General features: G+C 39.2%; 1 protein-coding gene across 2 annotated transcripts in view; it reads right to left on the minus strand.

The window, feature by feature from the left end:
- LOC121886919 (rho GTPase-activating protein 23-like) overlaps positions 1 to 18,993 on the minus strand; it is a 73,991-nt gene that overhangs the window by 53,572 nt on the left and 1,426 nt on the right. Inside the window, exons 1-2 of one of the 2 annotated variants that reach the window (XM_042397327.1) lie at positions 18,681 to 18,696; positions 16,729 to 17,495 (exon numbers count right to left, since the gene is read on the minus strand). In XM_042397327.1, the coding sequence (XP_042253261.1) occupies positions 16,729 to 16,737 (9 nt within the window). In that variant the 5' untranslated portion in view covers positions 16,738 to 17,495; positions 18,681 to 18,696. Of the gene's footprint in view, positions 1 to 16,728; positions 17,496 to 18,680; positions 18,697 to 18,993 lie in introns of those variants that run through there. The other variant, XM_042397326.1, reaches the window with a different exon arrangement.

Genomic DNA, 18,993 nt, shown 5'->3' on the forward strand with positions numbered 1-18,993 from the left:
GCTAGTGAGTGTGTGTGTGTGTGAGTGTGTGTGTGTGTGTGTGTGTGTGTGTGTGTGTGCTCATGTTGGGGGAGGGCGGGGCACACCCATCTGTCTATTTACAGCAGCACGGGGAGATTTCCCTAAATATCTAATCCATGTAATCCTCACCAGTGAAGCTACGGATAGAACATGCAGTGGTGCAAGACTGCCACCAGAGGGTGAGCTAACTGTTAGCTGATGATAAATGAGAGAAACTCCTTTTGACTCACAAAGAGGGTGGAAATAGGTTTAACCATGCAAGGAGGACTGTGTTCATGTGGTAGATGAAGAGCAAAAATAACATAGATTTGCATGTGTAGAGACAACCTTTATGTGTGAATGTGTTATCGTCTCCATCCAGATACTATGTGACTTCTGCATTTGTGGTCAAGTCATTTCTGAACTTCTCAGTGGGGATGGGCTGTCCTGGCCAGATCACATGTAAATTGCTGATTGAATTAGAGCTTTGTGGCTTCAGAGAGAGGCTCTACTTTACAGAACAATCACCTCACATCAGTGTCACTCGCCTGCAAGCACAGCAGGACCACACACTTACATCTCTGGACTTCATGTACTCTGTAGAGTTGGAAACAAATGACATGTTTCACCAAAGTTAAAGTTATACTCTCTGACAGTTTATTTGTCAAAATATTGTAAATTGCACAGTTGGGGTGAACCAAATAAGTGTCCCATCCATCACAACAGACACTGCTGGGAAGTGACAAACAATATCAGAAGAAAGAAAGACAAACTGTCTCCCAAACAGCAGTAAGTGAGCATTGTGCCCAGTGTACGCTGGACTCATCATATTTGAACTTTTGCCTCTCTTGTTTTCTTTTAATAACAAGACAATTCAAAGTGCTGTCACTTTGGTATATGAGGCATCATAGAGACAGCTTGTTTTCTGAAAATGAGAACGTTGTATATAGTTTATACTGGCATTATCTTACAGGATTTATGAGTATTTAAAGTATAGGTCAAGATTTTTTTTCAAGTCTGTCATGAAACAGTTCCAGCATTCCCACATGTAAATTTAAAGGATTATTTGTTGCTGTAATTGTTCCTCCTGTTCAAACTGATCAAAAACATCCCTTTTTCAAAGTGATTACAAGAGCTGGGGGACAAAATCTACAGTCTGTGTTCTGTGTAAAAATATCTCCTAAAATATCTGAAGCTAATCAATAACTTAAATTAAGTTGCTATCTTCCAAAGTCAGTCTTTTTTCCCCCCCTGTACAGTGTTTCCTTGCTGGGCTATAGCTTCACAGAAGTATAGCTGAAGAGTGAGATTAATCAGCAGCTTCAACCAGGAAACCAACCAGAGGAAGAACAAACATAAAACTCACAGCAGGAGGTTTAAGGTTTATTGGTTCACAAACAGTCTCAACTCTCTGTATTCATCTTTAACCTGAATTGTTCTTTAAAGTTGCATTAAATGATATTTAGCCATATTAGTTGTCAGAAAACTATTTGCTATGTAGAGATGTAGAGGAGCAATGGCGTCCTTACCAGTGAATGAAGTCACACTCCCTCTGTGTGTCTTGTTATCCGAGGTTCTCTGTTCTTTGTTTTGGTAACCGTGCTGACCGCACGTTAGCACATGTATAATAAGAGCTGGATAGGGTGCCGCCGCTCAGCCTTGCGGCCAATTTTTCCCAGTGGCCACTCGCGGTATTGCAGCGAAAAATCCCCCTGCGGCCCAAAAAGGATTTTCCCCATAGACCACCATTGTAAAAGAGACACCAGTAAAACTGTTGACAGGACACCTCGAACTGCAAACAATTATGACTCTTTCTATTATGAGCTTTTGATCCATGGAGGTTTTATGTTTGTAAAACTTTCCTCAAGCCGAGAAAAGCGATTTTAAAATCTGTGACATCATCACAATGTAAAGTCTATGGGCTGAGCGGGAGCTCGCGGGTGGGGCCAGCAGGGGAAACACTACTAACTAATTCAGTGGGCTGCACAACGTAGAAGCAAACCCGGAAGCTAGAAACTTTTTTTGGTGTATGCGCCAGGCGAGCAATTCCCATAGGACTGAATGGGCGCCATTTTTAGTCTGGTATCCAGCTCTTATAATACCTCCGTAATGGGAGTCCCTCCGTGGCCTCCCCGTCTGTTTCCAAGATGGCAGCCACGTCACAAACTTTGTCAAATTACAGCTAAACAGTACATTAAAATATGTTTCTGAAAGCATTTGAGGAGAGAAATAGGCAAAGCACTAACAGAACAGTGCTCCATATTTGATCAGCTTTGCCTAGTTTGACGGTTTGATCTGAGTTTTGTGAGTTGTCCGCTTAATTTTTCCCCAACTTTATTGAGTAAACGACACACACATTTGTTTTTGTCTGAGATGTTGGTGCTATAGTGCGACATCTAGTTGCTGAATGTTGTGTATTGCAACTTTAAGGAAATCTGATCACAAAGCAGCAGTTCTGAACTTTGGAATGAAAAACCTGGAACAAAAGTCAAATATTAACAGACAGTATAAATCTTTATCAGTTGGATCATGAAGTCTGATGTCTGCCATTCATTCCAGCAAGGAAATAAAAAGGTGCTGAGATGGCATTAATGCAGTTGTATCTCTGTGATATGTGCAAAACAGGACAAATAAATTGTTTGTGAATAAGATAAAGATAAAATTCTGATCGACTGGATAGCATCATAAAACAACAACAATCATATCATATCAGCAAAATGTGGCAGACCAAGAAAAAATGCCACCAGTATTCTATTGAACATCTTATCTATGGATACATATCCTTCTGCTTTTTTCCAGCAGCCTCAGACTTTTTCCTTGGTAGGCTGCTCTTGTTTTCCATTGGAACAATTAATAAGAATGTTTCTTGTTTGGCACCAGCACCAAATTACCACTTTCTGATTGGCTGCTGTTCTTGATCAATAACGAGACCTAATTAAAGTTTGTCAGATTTCTAACCATTGCATTTGTTTAACACTCATAAATATAAATTCTATTCACATGGCTTTTTTGCTCCCTACATGGGAAACTAATGATAATGATATTCCAACTATCCAGTTAAATCACATCTGTTATTTGTTATCCAATGACATGCTTTTTTCATGATACACCACAAAATAATAATCAACATTAATATTCAGGGTAGACAATTAGCCTACATTTTAATTGATAGGCGGTGGTAAGGGATCTGGATAATACACAAGGGGGCGCTGGCCCAAAAAAGGTTGAGAATCATTGCTATAGACAAATTGGTTTCCAAGCAATGTCATCAGTGAGATGCGCACGCAGGCGGATTTACAGTATTTCAGAGAGCTAATGTTACAAATGTTACAAACATCTGTCCTGTACAGCAGGAATTATATGCTATCATTACTTTATTGTTTTCATGCTAACATTTCTTGTGTGTGTGGGAGTTTCTGTGCAGGAAGTGGTTCAGCTAGTTTAGCATAACCAAGAAATAGCTTGTAAGCATGTAACTCCTAAAACCACAAATTGTCATTTTTACAATTCTATTTGTGTGTGGCCTGAACAAACAAGATATGTGTTAATTAGTGAGCTTCATAGGTGTTGAGAGTTTTTTTTACACTTTACTACAGAGACAGGCTAGCTGTTTCCCCCTGCTTCCAGTCTTTATGCTAAGATAGGCTAACCATGTCCACTCTCAGGAAAGAAAGCAAATAAGTGTATTGTTGAACTATTCCTTTAAAGTTTGTATTCTTGTTTTTTTATTTTCTGGTTGTAATTCTGTATGTATTAGCTTGAGGATGCTACAAAAATATGTATCTTATTCTTATTCTTCAGTACAGCACACCCTCAAGCAAGTTATATTCCTCTGAAAAATACTGTATAGCTGCAATCCACCAAAATCATTTACCTGTGCAGTAATAAAACTGCATTTAAAAAAATAGTCTGAAATAAGAGTGACCTTTGTGTTGTGAATACTAATTATGCAAATTCCCAGGATGAAACTTTGCTCTTGAATACATTAAAAGGTAGTGCTCTAGGCAATCTGTTTCAATATATTAAATGGAAAAAGTGTTTAAGACTGTAACCTGATCCCAGCACAGACACCTGCCCATCAGAGGAGCAGTGAAGTCCCCTCTGTTCCATTTCATCCATAGAAAGAATATATTTAATCCCCACAGAGAGCACATGTCAATCTCACAAAGCACGGGCCTACACACCATTACACAACAGCCTTAATCTGCTGGATTTAAACCCCACCACCACTCACCACCCTCGCCAGCTCACACTCACATGTGCACGCCTTCACATCACACACAAACACACTTACACATAGGTCTTATCTCGCCTGTGCTGCATCCTGTCACACATACAGTCTCTCTCATACACCACTTTAATGTTATTGCAGAACAAAAACAAAGTGAGTGATTGCATCATTTTAACTTAAAGCAGCCCACAAACTGTTCCAGGGTGTTGCATTTACACTTCTAAATGCAATTAGGATATTACAAGTGCATCAGTTGCACCACCAATTAAACACATTACAAGCACTTAAGGCTTCTTCATGGTGCCAAGATGGCGAGTGCTATCAAGATTGATTTACTGTCTAGGCTCCAGCTTGGACTGTTCCTGCCAGCTCGGCTTAGTCACCTGAAGTAAACTTGGTGCTAATGTGACATTAATAAGAAGCTGTGGACTAAAGGGTATTTATTGCCATTGACCTGATTACAGAGTCTTAAATGGATACTCCAGTAATATTGCACTTCTAAGATGTTGGGGGACTTGTGAGAAAAAAAAGAATGGTCAACATCAAAGCAGTGGATGCATATATCCAGACTTTTAGTTCCTTGTATGGGTCAAGCTCAAAAAACATTGAATCCTACATTTCCAATAATGCAACACAATTGCATGGTAAACACCTATATCTTTTAAACGCCACACCACCAGTTTGTAAAAAAGGTCAAAGACGAGATAACCTTGATGACATTACTATGACATCATCAGTTTTTTTAATGACTTCTTCACAGAGCCACAGAGGACATTATACAAGTTATACTAATAATGAGCAAACCAAACTTCATGTGTAAATCAGCAGAGTGCCCCTTTAAGATACCGTCAGATGTACTTTCCTTTCAAAGAAATTACCCTGCACTCAGCCCTAAAAAAGGATGTGATGTCACTGTCCCGATGTGAATAATAATTAAATATTGAGCAGCGTAGTCACAAACTATAAAGAGTCTGTGAGAGAGATGCTGCAGTTTGGAGTGTGGTAGCATCATTAGCAGGCTGATTGTACACCATTACGATGAAGAATTCTCCATTTTCAAACAGATCTGAATATTTGCAGCTAATCTGACCCAAAACAGAACAAATCCTTTAGAAGCTGGAGGCTCAGACCTGATTTCAGGACTAAATTAGAAACCATTCATATTTCAATATTTTCATCCAAGTCTATTCAGGTTCAGTCAAGTTCAAACATTAATCAATACATAGGTTCAAATGGCATTTGAAAAATGACTGATGAGTAAAGAGGTTATGTTAGTGGTCTAATTTTGAACCAAATGAGATTGCTTCAATATATATGTCAACTGAAACAAATGCACAGAACAGATGCCACACCACCATCTGTGATGATCAAGAAACCACACTTATTAAAGTGATAATCCACAGCGTTTGCTTGTAAATGTATGGCCGTTCTGCTCCTCTCTCTTGATATATTAATTCTAGATAAATCTTGTATATACAGTAATGATATTTTGATAAATTCAGCCTCTAGCGAGTTCATAACAGGCTTTATATTGTCTCTCTCTATTCTTATTGTTCTTTCTTTCTTAATTTCACTGTTCTGTAGGCTGTTCATCTTTCCCCTTGTGCACAGTTAATAATGTGTTATACATTTTCTAATTTGTTCAGTTATCACTTGACAGTGTGTTTCCCTGGTCCTGACAAGGAAAACTAAAATAAAACCAAATCTATAAAATATTCAAACTTTAAGGTTGTACTTTTTTCTGGATTCTAGGTCAGGATTCTTAATATCCACACCTAAAATCAAATCACCCTTTACAGGGACAGTTCAGTATTTTGGGGAAAACATTTATTCACTTTCTGGGAGTCAGAATATTGTGGTTTTAAGGGGAGTTATGAACTGGAACTATTTCTCAACAACCAACAGTTTATCCATCCGCGCAGCACTTCTATGCAGCATCTTCAGACCGTATGTTGCCATAGTACAGTCAGTAAACATACATTTTAGTGTTGGTCTCTGTATATGCTCGATGTTACCAAACCTGACAACCTCACTGTGACAACAAGACTCCAGTCAGCTGCGCACTGAACTTCTCTGTGGTTCATTAAGAAATAGTTCCCTACTCCCATTAAAACCACAAATTATGTTGTTTTTTTTTACAGTTCTGTGTACATCTGGGAAAGAAATCAGTATATTTTCCAAAAAGGGTTTAACTGTTCCTGAAAGTGTCAGAGTTCCTAGTTGGGTATGAATTCTAAAATTCCAGTTTACCTCATGATGTCAAATGAGACAAGAGAAATCCATTTCAGGTGTCACATGAAAATGGCTGCCCAGCAGTCAATAGTCACTACTTCACTAGGTAGCTTCTTCTTCTTATAAAACTCAAACACGACTACAAGATAAATTCATAAACTGAAAGACTGCTGCAGTCAAACATCAAGTCCACTGCAGTGCATAACAAGAAATCATCTGTGCCATATTAGTTTTAGTCACATAAGAAACAAACTCCATTTGTCACTCTGGCAGCTGGCTGGCTTAGCTGCTAAACTTTGTTTGACTCTTTGTTGCTACCAAGGATGTTTAAAGGTCACATTCATATCATATTAGAGTTATCCTAATCAGTAGTTTTAAATTTGTAAATAGCATTCACACTTTACTGTGGAGGTCTTATTTTGCCACATCCTGGGAGCTGAAATGCATGTTAGGAAAGGTACATTTCCCATGTCTGACTGTACTTGAACACAGCGTGATCTGTGGGAAGAGTAGTTCAAAATGCTACAGAAATGAATTGTTAAAACCCAAGATGAAGAACATAGAAAGGGAACTTGTCCCTACAATGTTCAGTGCAGTGATGTGTTTTAGTGAGTATGATACACTGAGAGGATACTGGTGTACAAGCTTCATTTATATTGCAGAGAGTAAAACCAAAGAGCACATGAGAGGGATCACACACACACACTTGTGTGTGTTTTTGTTATCTCATTGGGACCTTTTCTGGTATAAACACCAACCTTGTCGGGACCAGTAGTCCTCATGGGGACCAAAGCCTGGTCCTAATGAGGCAAAACATCATTTGAATTGAGGTTAGGTTAAGGTTATGGTTAAGGTTAGGCTGTCCACAATGAATGGAGGTCAATGCAATGTCCTAACAAGGATAGCTGCACAAACTTGTGTTTGCTCCTGACCTGATAATAGTTTTCCTCCAGAGTGCATCTCCCTGAGGGTTCTTCAAAGAGGACATATGACATGTGCACACACACACACACACACACCACAGAAATAAGGCTTTCATCATTCTATTTAAAGCACAGATAATGCTGAATGAACTAGAGCGGAGCAGAAAACAAGTAAACACACACACACACACACATTTACACACTCACACACTCTGAATTTGTCAAATACACACACATTATGACACAACCTCACACACATCCCATCCCCATTGAGTTGTGTGTTTGTGTGTATGTGTTGCAGCACAGATGGTACCATTGGCCGCTGTGGGTGTCAGACATGCAGGCTGCAGCACACTGATGATGTCACACATGAGCCCAACGGGGCAGCAGCACAAAGATGATTAATGTAAAGGAGAATCAGCAAGGACAGATGTATTTATAATAAAAATACAGGATAACAAATGATATGATGGGATAATGTTTTTGTGTCAGTAGTTTTAAAGCTGCACTAATCAATATGTTTTTTATTAAAAATGGATCAAATGACTGTGTGTAATCTGACAGGAGTCTCTCAAGTGACAAATTTACAGAGTCACTAATTCTGCAGTTCCACTCAATTCTAAGTGTTTTATTGTCTTTCAGCTCTTTCCAGCAGACACTGACACACATCTCTAAATGAATTCTAATGTTCTGCATCTGCTGGATGTGTAAATACGCAACTGTTTGCCAACACATTTGTCATATGAACATTATAAGGCTCTGATGTGTCACTGTTGTATTTACAGCCCCCCCACTAGAGTGTTTTTGCAGTCTGTGTTTATTCATCCCTAAAGAGCTGATGTAGTCACTGTCCAGATGTTAGCTATGGCAAATAAATACATTTTAGGAGTCTCATGGAACACCATTTCTTTCATTTTTTTGCCCTCTCTAATGTAGTCTCTCCTCTTTTTCCTCTTCCATTGTCATAAAGCTTTGAGATAAGTGAAAATATTCTGCTCATTATAAACTAGTGCAATTCGTGCTGCCAAGACCTGACTGAGAGTAAGTGGAAGGGGACTAAAAGCAGGAAACAAGAAACATTTCTCTTTGTTTTACTTTTGTGATAAAGACATTAAAATGCTTATCAGTGACAGGTTTAATGTAGTGAGTGATACAGTAACACAATAGAAGAGTCATGAAGTCAGCAAACAGACTCAGCAATGTTAGTTACACAGCAAGATCTGTCTAAACTTTGCTAACATTAGCCACCATAAGCTACTGGTCATATCAGACCATTTACGTGAAAGTGGCAAAACTGCCTTACTCAAAAACCTACATAGTCTCTCTTTAATAAAGATTTAAAATGATGTTTTTTGTCTTTTCTTTTTTTTAATATATGAAAATAAGCATGACGTTGAAATTGGAATCTTCACACCTCTGATACAAATTCATAAACATAAACGCCTTTATTCCCGTGTGCATATTTAGATTCTTCCATGATGTGTTTTTCATTCATTCTGCTGCTAAAAATGATGATTTGGAGGAAACCCAGAGAGCGAGGAGAGGCAGATGAAAATACATTATGACTGCATTTGAAACAATAGCTGGTGAGGCTCGTTTTCAATTCATCGCCACATTCCTCGCTCATTAAATCAGCAGCGCAGATTTCGCCATATTGTTTGGCATAGTGTGTCTAAATGCATGAATACATTGGCAAACAATGAAGAGCAGCTGCTAAAATACGGACTGTGTGTATGTGTGTATTTGTGTGTGTGTGTATGTGTGTGTGTGTGTGTGTGTGTCTATATGTGTGTGCATACATCAGGCTATTCTGTCTTCTGTTATTAGTGACTGAAGGGGATCGTGCACATAACTATAGTTACATACATTACATAATTCCCATACCATTCGAGACAGAAAGTGACACACACACACCACATAAAGGAGGACATACATATAATGAGCTAACAAAGCAACAGCACCTGTGAACACTGTTGTAAAGTGTATTTTTTTTAAGCCTAACCTTTGAAGATCTTCTTCTCTCCTCATCCCTTCAACTTCTAACTCACTCAAAGTGATGTCACCCTTTCTACAGTTCTGTTCTCAGGCTGCACTGATCATTTCCATCATACTCAACAAATGTATAAGTTTAACACTTTAATACTTTATTCACCAGGTATTTCTATATTTTGCTAATGTCTTGCTATTTCATCTGCTGCACCATTCTCAACACTGGAACAGTCACCAGCACTGAAAATGCCACTCTCTTGGGGTCTGATGTTTAAGACCTATTTAAAAACATTTAAAATGATTTACAGCTGAGACTTCTTACATACTAAAAAAGACAGAGGTCAAACCAGGGACTTGTAATTAGAAAGAAGGATCTGCAATCAGGCAGCAATGAAATTCAAAGCAGCAGAGCTTTGTAAGGCTGAGCCATGTGTGCTATTATTAAAAATGAAAGTGACCGCTACCGCTGTGACTCGTGTCGTGTATGGAGTTTCAGCCGCAAGTGCAGGACTGCTCTGGAGACAGAAAAAATCTTACTAGTCCAGTGAAATTTCAGTGGGGGGATTCAAGGAAGGAATTACAGGTTTTTGGCTGAAAAGGACACAACTGTTGGAGAGACTGAAGCCCAGTGAAAAAGGACTAAAGGTAAGAGGTCCACAGTGAATACAGTTAATAGTAGGGAGCCCTGTGATCTTAAAATTGCAATTCAATCATACAAGTTTATCCAAGTTAGACAAACTGACCCGCATTCAAACTAACTTGCAGTGAGAAAAATGTGTAAGTATACTGGATATTGTATGCGATTTAAATTGTATTGATATTCTGTCAAACCATGCTTTCACAAACATAAAGATGCCTAAAAAGAATTGAGTGGTTTTAAACAAGACTAAAGCAGTGTTCAGTCTGAAATTAGCCCTCTGAAAAAATGCAGCCACCTCATTCATTTGAATAAGACCACTACGTTGACACAGTGGGGGTTCAGACAGGACTCTGGTAAAAACACACAGAGTCGTCCGGGTACAAAGTTGAACCTGGCTCAACCGTTGCTACAATGTGTACAACGTCATCTGGCAAGTCTCTCTGTTGGCCAATAAAATATGTGCAATTCAACATTCCTGGTAGATTACTTTGCAACTTGAACTGCGTATAGTCACGACAAAGGACGAAATGAAGGCTGCTGTGACAACCACTGTGCCAACCTGTCGTTTAGCACGTTGAGGCTGTTTGGAGCGTCACTAGTTCTGTAAGTATTGACCAAATTAAATATCTGACCTGAAGATCATGATAGATAAAAAGTCGCCAAAAATCATTATAAGTCATCCTGAGGGAAAGATTAATATCTATAAAAAATCAAATCCATCCAATAGTTGTTGTGATATTTAAGCCTGAGAAAAATGAAAGGGACGACCAAAGTCATCGGAAAAGATAAATATACCAGATTTCATGTCGATTCATCCAATACTTGTTGAAATATTTCAGTTTGTGGAATGTTGTGAAGTTGTGGAATGGACAACACTGCTGTCCCTCAGTATAGCTAAAAATATAAAGTAGACTTCAAGTACATAAAAAGCTGCTCAATAACAGTAATACAGTGGTTGCAGTATATGGGTAAAATATGAATTAGTTTGCTAGAATTTAGTTTAACTACAGTTAATGGCAGTTCTCTGAATAAGAGAATGAATGACAATAACTCTGGTAGTCACACATTTCACTCGCCACTATTACGTCCTGTCATACAGTTAGACAGCTACACAAAGACTAAATCTACAGCAGCTGAAATCTAGTTAAATGGCACCCTGAACTAAATGTGATCATACAGATCAGTCTGTGACATGAAAACATTTGAAAAGCATGCAGTAATGGTTAATTGTCATTATAATCCGTTGCTCCGACCCGAGGCTCATATCTCCTTTGTCCTCTCCTCCTCCCTCGTCTGTTTCTCTCTCCTCCTCCCCTCTCCCTCTCCTCTGCTGAGTGCTGATAACAGTCAGGTCCGGTGCTGGGATGTCGATTACAAGCCCGGATGTAAGAATAGCCTGCAATGCTTTTGTGTCTCACTTCATAATGTCTCTGGAGTGTGTTTATGCTTACATGGTTTGAACTCAATAACAAACTTGGTCACATTCAAGGACATAATTGTATGGTGTATTGTGCTTCACAAGAGTGTGCTGAGATGTTATAAATGCATCTTTAAATTACATGTATTGAAGTATAAACCAGAACTCGAAACAATACATGTCGAACCTAAATCCTCCTCAAAAGCACTAGTCAGATTATATGGCTACAACGAAGTTTGTTTGATTGATTGTGAGGCTTTCCTTACCAGAAAAGCATCAGCATTAGTCATTTGTTCCAACACTTAAAACAATAGAAGTTTAAGTGTTCCTGTCAAGGATTTCTTGTTGCTGTGCAAATAACAAAATACAATTTGAGCCTCCACTCGACCAAACCTTAACCACAGCAGTAGCTGATCAGAAAACAGTCACATGAAGACAATGTGGAAGTTCATTCTTGAAAGTGGAATCAGTAGTTTGATAAAATGTCTTAACTCATGGTCTAATTAGTGGCTATTTCCTGAGCTGATGTAGATCATGTCATGATTTGTAGTAGCATTGCTAACTAGGCTAACGTACTTGTGCTTTAGGAAGGTAATCAGAGCTAGTGGACAAGCTTGCTAGCACTAGTGCTAACCCTGCTAACCATGTTGTTCATGTGATCCTCGTCTTGAATGTCATAGCAGTTCCTTTAGAGTCTCACGAGTCATCTGTAGCTTTCTGACGAGCAGCTTTAGATAGAAGGTGACCTTTCAGGGTGTCAGGCAGATGTGTTTTTCCTTATCCGGATACAGATACATACATGTTAATACCAGATTTAAATAGGTTCTTTGCCTGTCTTCATTTGCATAGGAAGCCTTTAACTTGCCTGTATTATTTATGATGTAACACTTTTGATCAGATTTGATTCCTTATTTGACACTTCAGTAGTAATGGTAGCAGTATTGGTGGTGTCATTAGTACTAGTAACATCCAGTTTACCTTTTACAGTCCCATGTTGGCCTAAATGCTTTTTTGTGCACAGAACTTTTATGGAAACAGTAAATATCTGAATGTAAACCCATTCACTGTCTTCTGTTTATCATCACCCTCAATTCTAACACATCTGTAATGACTTTCACAAATTCTTCTTGGTTGCAACCCAATAAAAGTATATATCTAAACACACAAAACTGCCCCTCTATCCAGCTTCCCTCTTATCATCTGTGTTTCCTTTGTCACTGTGCCCATCCCATGCCAGCCCAAAGCCTCTCTAACAGCAACGTACTGAGTGAAATCCACATGTATGCACACACACTGGCCATTAGAGCACAAGTGGGCAGTGCAGTGTAATTGAGAAAAGATATAAAGGAGAAGCAGAAAAGTCCCAGGAGAGGCCCGCAGGCTTCAGACAGCAGAGCTGAAGTGCTGGACTCGCTGCTGAGGACATTTCAGCTCAGTCTGAGTCACTTCAGTGAGTCATACAGTAAAGCTCATGTATGTTGACCGGACCTCACAAAGCCCTTTCCGTTGTTTCACGTTGAATACAGGATATGTATTTTTAAACCTTTATCTAGGGAGGGTTTTTGAAGCATGCAGGCTCTTTTCAGCTGTGCCATAGATCACACATGTGGGTTTTTGAAGTCTGATAGTAATGTTTTTAGATTGATAACATCTAAAGTGATTTTGGAGAGGTTTTAAGGCTATTTTGGGTAAATTTACCATACGGGAGCCCGACCCTAACTGCACTTTTAAGGGCCAAACTGATATCATTATTTGAAGGACTTAAAAGTCTGATAACAATATATCATCTAATATTAGCTTTTTAAATATACAACACACAACATAAACAAATATTGTTAATGGGGGTCCCTTAAATTAGCTTATTTAAAAAAAAACTGTGACTAATATATGTATTGACCTTATGTTTTACAATTGAACAATAAAATTGTTAATAACATACAATTAACAGAAAATATTAGCAGTATATGTATTACTTTACTTTACCTTTAGTATCACTTCTACTAGAATTATTAATTAGACTCACATTTTGTCATGCGTAATGAGATGTCATTAAAAGTTCAGTTCAGGTTACAGGCTTCCCATTGCAGTAATAATTATTTCCAGTGATAAATATTTAATGACGCAAAAGTGCATCATAAGAATCATATCAGTTGGACAACAGTGACTAGACCACATCTGCTTTATAACAAAAGATTAGTAACATTCTGGTGTATCAGTCCATATCTGATGTTCCATGATTGTTTGAGAGATTGTTGGAAAGTTCATCAGTATGAACTTGTCTCCTCACTATTTGTTCCAGTAAATGTGTTTGTCTGTCCACAAGAGCAAGAGCAGGATATCCTGACGTTTACATGCACACACACACACACAAACACACACAACCTCCAGAAACACAACGCACCTTTCACACTCAGGCTGACTACATAGTTTCTCCATTATGCTGGCGGGCAGAATGACTTGTTCCACACTCAATGTCCGCTCTATTTTAAAGGATACAATGTCCTCTATATCCACACATCATAAAGACCTCCGAGACCTCCCATGCTCTCTCTTTCTTACTGTCTGTCTCTGTCACCAACTATGAAAAGACAGAGACACACTCTCTCTCAAAGTCTCCACATACACACATACATAACACAGACAGAATACACTGCATCGTTTGAGCCGATTGGCTAAAAATACACAACCTCCCTTTCTCTCAGAGAGATGTCCTCTCCCTCATAGAGACAAGCCCAAAATACACCCCTCTTCATTTCACTGTGTTTTGTTGCACTGCAGTCCTCTACCGAAAATCCCAAAATTAAGCTTCACCCTCCTCCCAATAAATGTTTTTCTGTTCACTGTTCACTTCACACTTGTACCTCTGAAAAATCCTTTCCTTAAAGTCTACCCAAAAAACTGTGTGTAGTTTACCATAAAGTTTTGGGTAAAAATGCTCAAAACTTCATACACAACACCATGTGAGACACAATAGATTCCCCTGACAGGCCTAAATGAGAAGCTGTGTCATTTATGGTCGCTGTTAGAGGATCCTCTCTACAAAACTGCACAGCGCAACACAAAGTGTCACTGCACAGCAGGGAGGGAGTGCTCCTTTCCAAAGAAAGTTGGACCCAACAACACAGTAAGTGTCCAACCAGGGCCAAGGGATGCAGGTCACCCCCCCCCAACACAAAGGCACTTCCCCCAGCCAAATTCTGCCCAGAGCCCCAGAAACCAATCAGTATTTTTACATCTGAAGGCTATCTTGGCCCAAGTTTGCTGTGTGTCTGTTGGTTTGTGGTCATTTTACTAAAAACAAATTTATTTAAAGTTCCCCTCCACTCAGTCCCTGCAACACCTGTGTTTTGTTCATTGTTACTTCACTTGGATGTTTGAGTTTCACTGTGCAGAATGATGTAAGTGCAGTCTGACACTGGAAGGATTTTTTCACAAAAGTTTCCTTCTGCTCATTGAAAATATGATTTTAAGGGTCGGGCCTACAAGTGGGATTTGTGACATCACAAGTCGTTTGGAAGCCAATCATGGTCCAGTAGGCAACTTATACAAGTGTGATGTGAAAACTTGAAGCCTCCAGTGCACAAACACTGAGAATGGACTTTACAATGAAGTAGGAGACATCTTGTGTCCAGCACCTAAACTTTTGAAAATTGAATTATTTGCATACTCAAATATTCTGGAATTTTTAATGAGAAAGAAGGAGGAGATGGATTTTAATGTGGTAATTATACTTTTTTGTGGAAAAATCAAATCAGACACACTTGACGTCTAACTGAAATTAGACTTTTTCTGCATTGACAGCGCCCCCTACATTAGTGTTCAGGGGAAATTTTTGATAGTAGCTGTCAGTTTGATTGGTTTATTGATTATTTTTGTGGGCAGACACTTAAATGGTCATATTATAGCAATTTAAACTGCCTAACTGGCACCACTTGGGTGGTATTATAGTGTCACTTATTGCTTAGCTTCATCTGGGATTTCAGCACTCCCCATGTTAGTCCACAGCTCTGCACATTACTTAGTGTTACTCTGTGATACTACGTGATTACGTATAGTAACATACAGAGCGCTGAAGTCATGGGACTCGACCACCTTCTTTCTAGACTGCAAGATGAGGACTGCAGGTGTTGAAATAACATGAACGAAAAGTAACCTCTGGTGTGAACCAGCGCTAAAGTTGGAGGCTAGGCTAACTAGCTTCCATTTTCTGAGTAAATACAAACTTAAATTCCTACCTGATGAATGTTGTAAAGGGTCAGACAATTAAAACGCTCATGCTCGACTATGTGGACCTCTTGAATCAACATTTGTATTACGTACAGCATGGCATCCACCAGTCAGTAGGAAGTTGATAGCGCGTCTTGTAGCAACACCAGCCCTCATTTCAGTCAACAGATGCCATGGGAAACACCCACAGTGTTTTGTTCTCTTAAAGAATGGGAAACATTGCACTATAGCTGCAGCATCATTATAGTTTATATTTCCATAAAAAGTAAGGAGATTTCTACATTCAGTTTGATTTTAATGCTCTTATTATTTCATTTTTTGTTGAGCTTTAGTGGTGCATACTGTCAAGCAAATTTTAAATTAATCAAATTGCCACAAAGTCAATGCCACACAGACTATCTGGGGCTTTCAGGGGCCAGCGAGGGTCTGGAACTCTTGGGGCAACAGCCTGCTTTCCCTAGTTGGTCATCCATGCAAGAAATGTTACATAATTTCTGAGTAATGATGTACTTTAAACTGTCAGAAATTCAAAGGTTTGTCTTCTATCAGGGATTGCCAGAGTACAAAGTGACAATGATTTTTTAAAAGCATGTCAACATGGTCATGGTATGGTTGTACAGACATTAAGTCAACTAGAATCCTCAAGCTTGAACTCCTCACCATTAGCTGACTTATTTTTGTGACCTAGAAGTTTTCCCTTCTTCTCCTGTTGCTCTCATCAAGTTCTACATAAGAGCTGCTTAGATGCCCAATATGTCAAATATATGTAAACATAGTGACTGACTTTTTTAAGCATTCACTCCTGCATCAAACACATGAAGACAATGTAATGCCTGTATTAAAATATACAGCTTTTAATACTGTGAAAGACAGCAGGAGAGAGACAAAGAGAGGACAAGAGGCGTGTTTCAGTTGATGAAAACTTCAGCAGAACTCTATGTGAGTGTGTGTGCTGATGCATTTCAAATAGTCCTGTTACACAGTCTTCAAATAATATGCAGCCACATGCATGCTTTGGATAGGTGTGTGTATGCATTTGTGTGTGTGTATGTGTGTGTGAGCCTCTCACCTGGGCCATGGTATTCAGCAAGACTTGGGCTGGCTCCTGGTCCGTAGCATGGCTTGTGAAACCTCAGACTGTGTTCTTGGTAGATGATGTTGGGTTTTGATGGCGAGCAGGTGGGGGAGGTGGGGAAGGGGGTTCACTTCACACACACCTCAGTGTCGTATCGCTAGTGTGTTGCCAACCCGCACGCTCACACACATCACCTCCTCCTCCTCCTTCTCTGTGACAGCACCGTCCTCTGAAACGCTTGTTCTTATAGTACTCCTATTCTTCCTCTTCCTTTTTTCTTCTCACCCTCCTTACCTGACCACAACATGTGTTTGTAATCTTTGTCTTTTTAACTGACACAGAAGGAGAGAATAAGTCAGAGGAGCTTGTATCCCGTTTATTTCTGCCCTCCACGCTCCTGCCTTCAGTGTGTGGTTGGTTGTAATCTGGGCTCACACCGCCTCATTGCTTTTCCTCCTCCTCTCACTTGCTCTGCTCTCTCTCTCTCTCTCTCTCTCTCCTTCAGCTGCTCCCCCTCCTCCCGCTTTTTCTCTCCCTCACTCTACACAGCATTAGTGAGAGACGGAGTGAAGGGGAGGAGGATCAGAGGGATAGAGTGTGTGTGTGTACCATGTGACCTGATAGTGTAGTAGGATTCCCCCAGCAGCTGTCGCACTCATTCCTTCATAGTGCTTCACTATGAGCTTCATAGACTTCCATTGATGAGCAGTGTTGGTAAACTGTCAATGGAGCACGGATACTGAGAACCAGCTGAGTCCCTGCTGTAAAGTAAAGAAGACGGTTTAACAGTTATATTCTTTCATGGTCTAAATGTTTAAAACATTTATCCACCCTGATGAGGTAATACTTGAAGGAACAATACTGGGAATTTTGCATAAAAAAACAGTCAAAATGAAAGCTGCACTAGTTAATATTTTTATATTAACAAGGGGTCAAATGACTATGTGTAATGTAAAAGATTATGCTGGCAATGATGAACCCACAGAGAATTATTACCAACGCAGATGTTCCTCTCACCTCTATGGAGCGTTTTAGTGTCTCTTAGCTTATTGTTTTTTTTTTACTGTATGCAACTTAAATGTTTTGAGCAAAGTAAGTAAAGCCACTATACATTACCTGCCCATCACTAAAAAGCAGTTAGCAATTAGAAGTTAGCAGTTAGTGACTAGATGTTGAACATAGTGTAGCATTTAGCCGCTAAAAAGGTAGATATTTTTCTCAGATGTTAGTGGAGCACAATACAGAGATGAAACGAGAGTGAATATTGGACTTACATCCATTAGATAGAAACATGATCCAAACAAATGCTAATGTTGCTCTGTATCTGTTTGCTAACATTATCCACAACAACTATATAAGGTGATAGTGTAAATGTTGTGTTAGCAACTTGTTGAAAGCGGTCAAAAAAATAATAATAATAAAAAGAATGATGAATGGTGAATTGAACTGGGCCAAAACTCAAACCAAAAACACCATCTTGAAGAATAATTTGGGTTTGTTACAGCTTGGGTCTTATTGTCATACTTTTGTCCATCATTCTTTATAACACAAAGAGTAATAAACAGGAATAGCCTAATCCTTTTCCTAAGATGATAGTTTTGGTTTAGCTTTAGGCACAGTTGGACTGGTCCATGCTTCAGAAAAGTCCCAGAATTGTTCCAACAGACATTTTACCTGGTCAGGGTGGGGATTTGGGGCATTTAAACCATGGAACACCATAAGTCTATAAAATCAAGGATACCACCTCTAGAATACTGCTACTAAAAACACTAATTGTGAATTTTCATTTTAGGCTAGAGTAACACTTCTGTGTTGTGGTGGCCAGTTTGATGCATCATTAAAAAGTGCAACTGACAGAAATCAGAGAATAATAGTGACACATTGGAAACATGTTTCCCATTCTGTTATTTAACAGAAACACACACGAGAAACACACCCGCACATACACAGTCATTCTATCCTTGAGGAATGAGGAAAAGGACATCCTGTGGTGCTTCCCCTGAGCTGTATAGCTGGAAACTCCCACCCGACAACAACAGGAACGGGCAGGCTGGCTGGCCACAGCGGCCCACTGTTCCCCACTTCACAAATCACTCTTCTTTTTACTGCTGTTTGCACAGTAGTTTAATGTTCACAGGCACATGGCCTGGAAAATAAACATGCACCAGATTGATTAAATTTATAGCTTTAATGCCGAATTATTGCTACTGGACATCACAGCCTTGAACTCATTATTAACTTTTGACCTGGTACACTAAT

The sequence above is a fragment of the Thunnus maccoyii genome, chromosome 20 (assembly GCF_910596095.1).
Source record: "Thunnus maccoyii chromosome 20, fThuMac1.1, whole genome shotgun sequence".
NCBI classification, from domain to species: Eukaryota; Metazoa; Chordata; class Actinopteri; order Scombriformes; family Scombridae; genus Thunnus; species Thunnus maccoyii.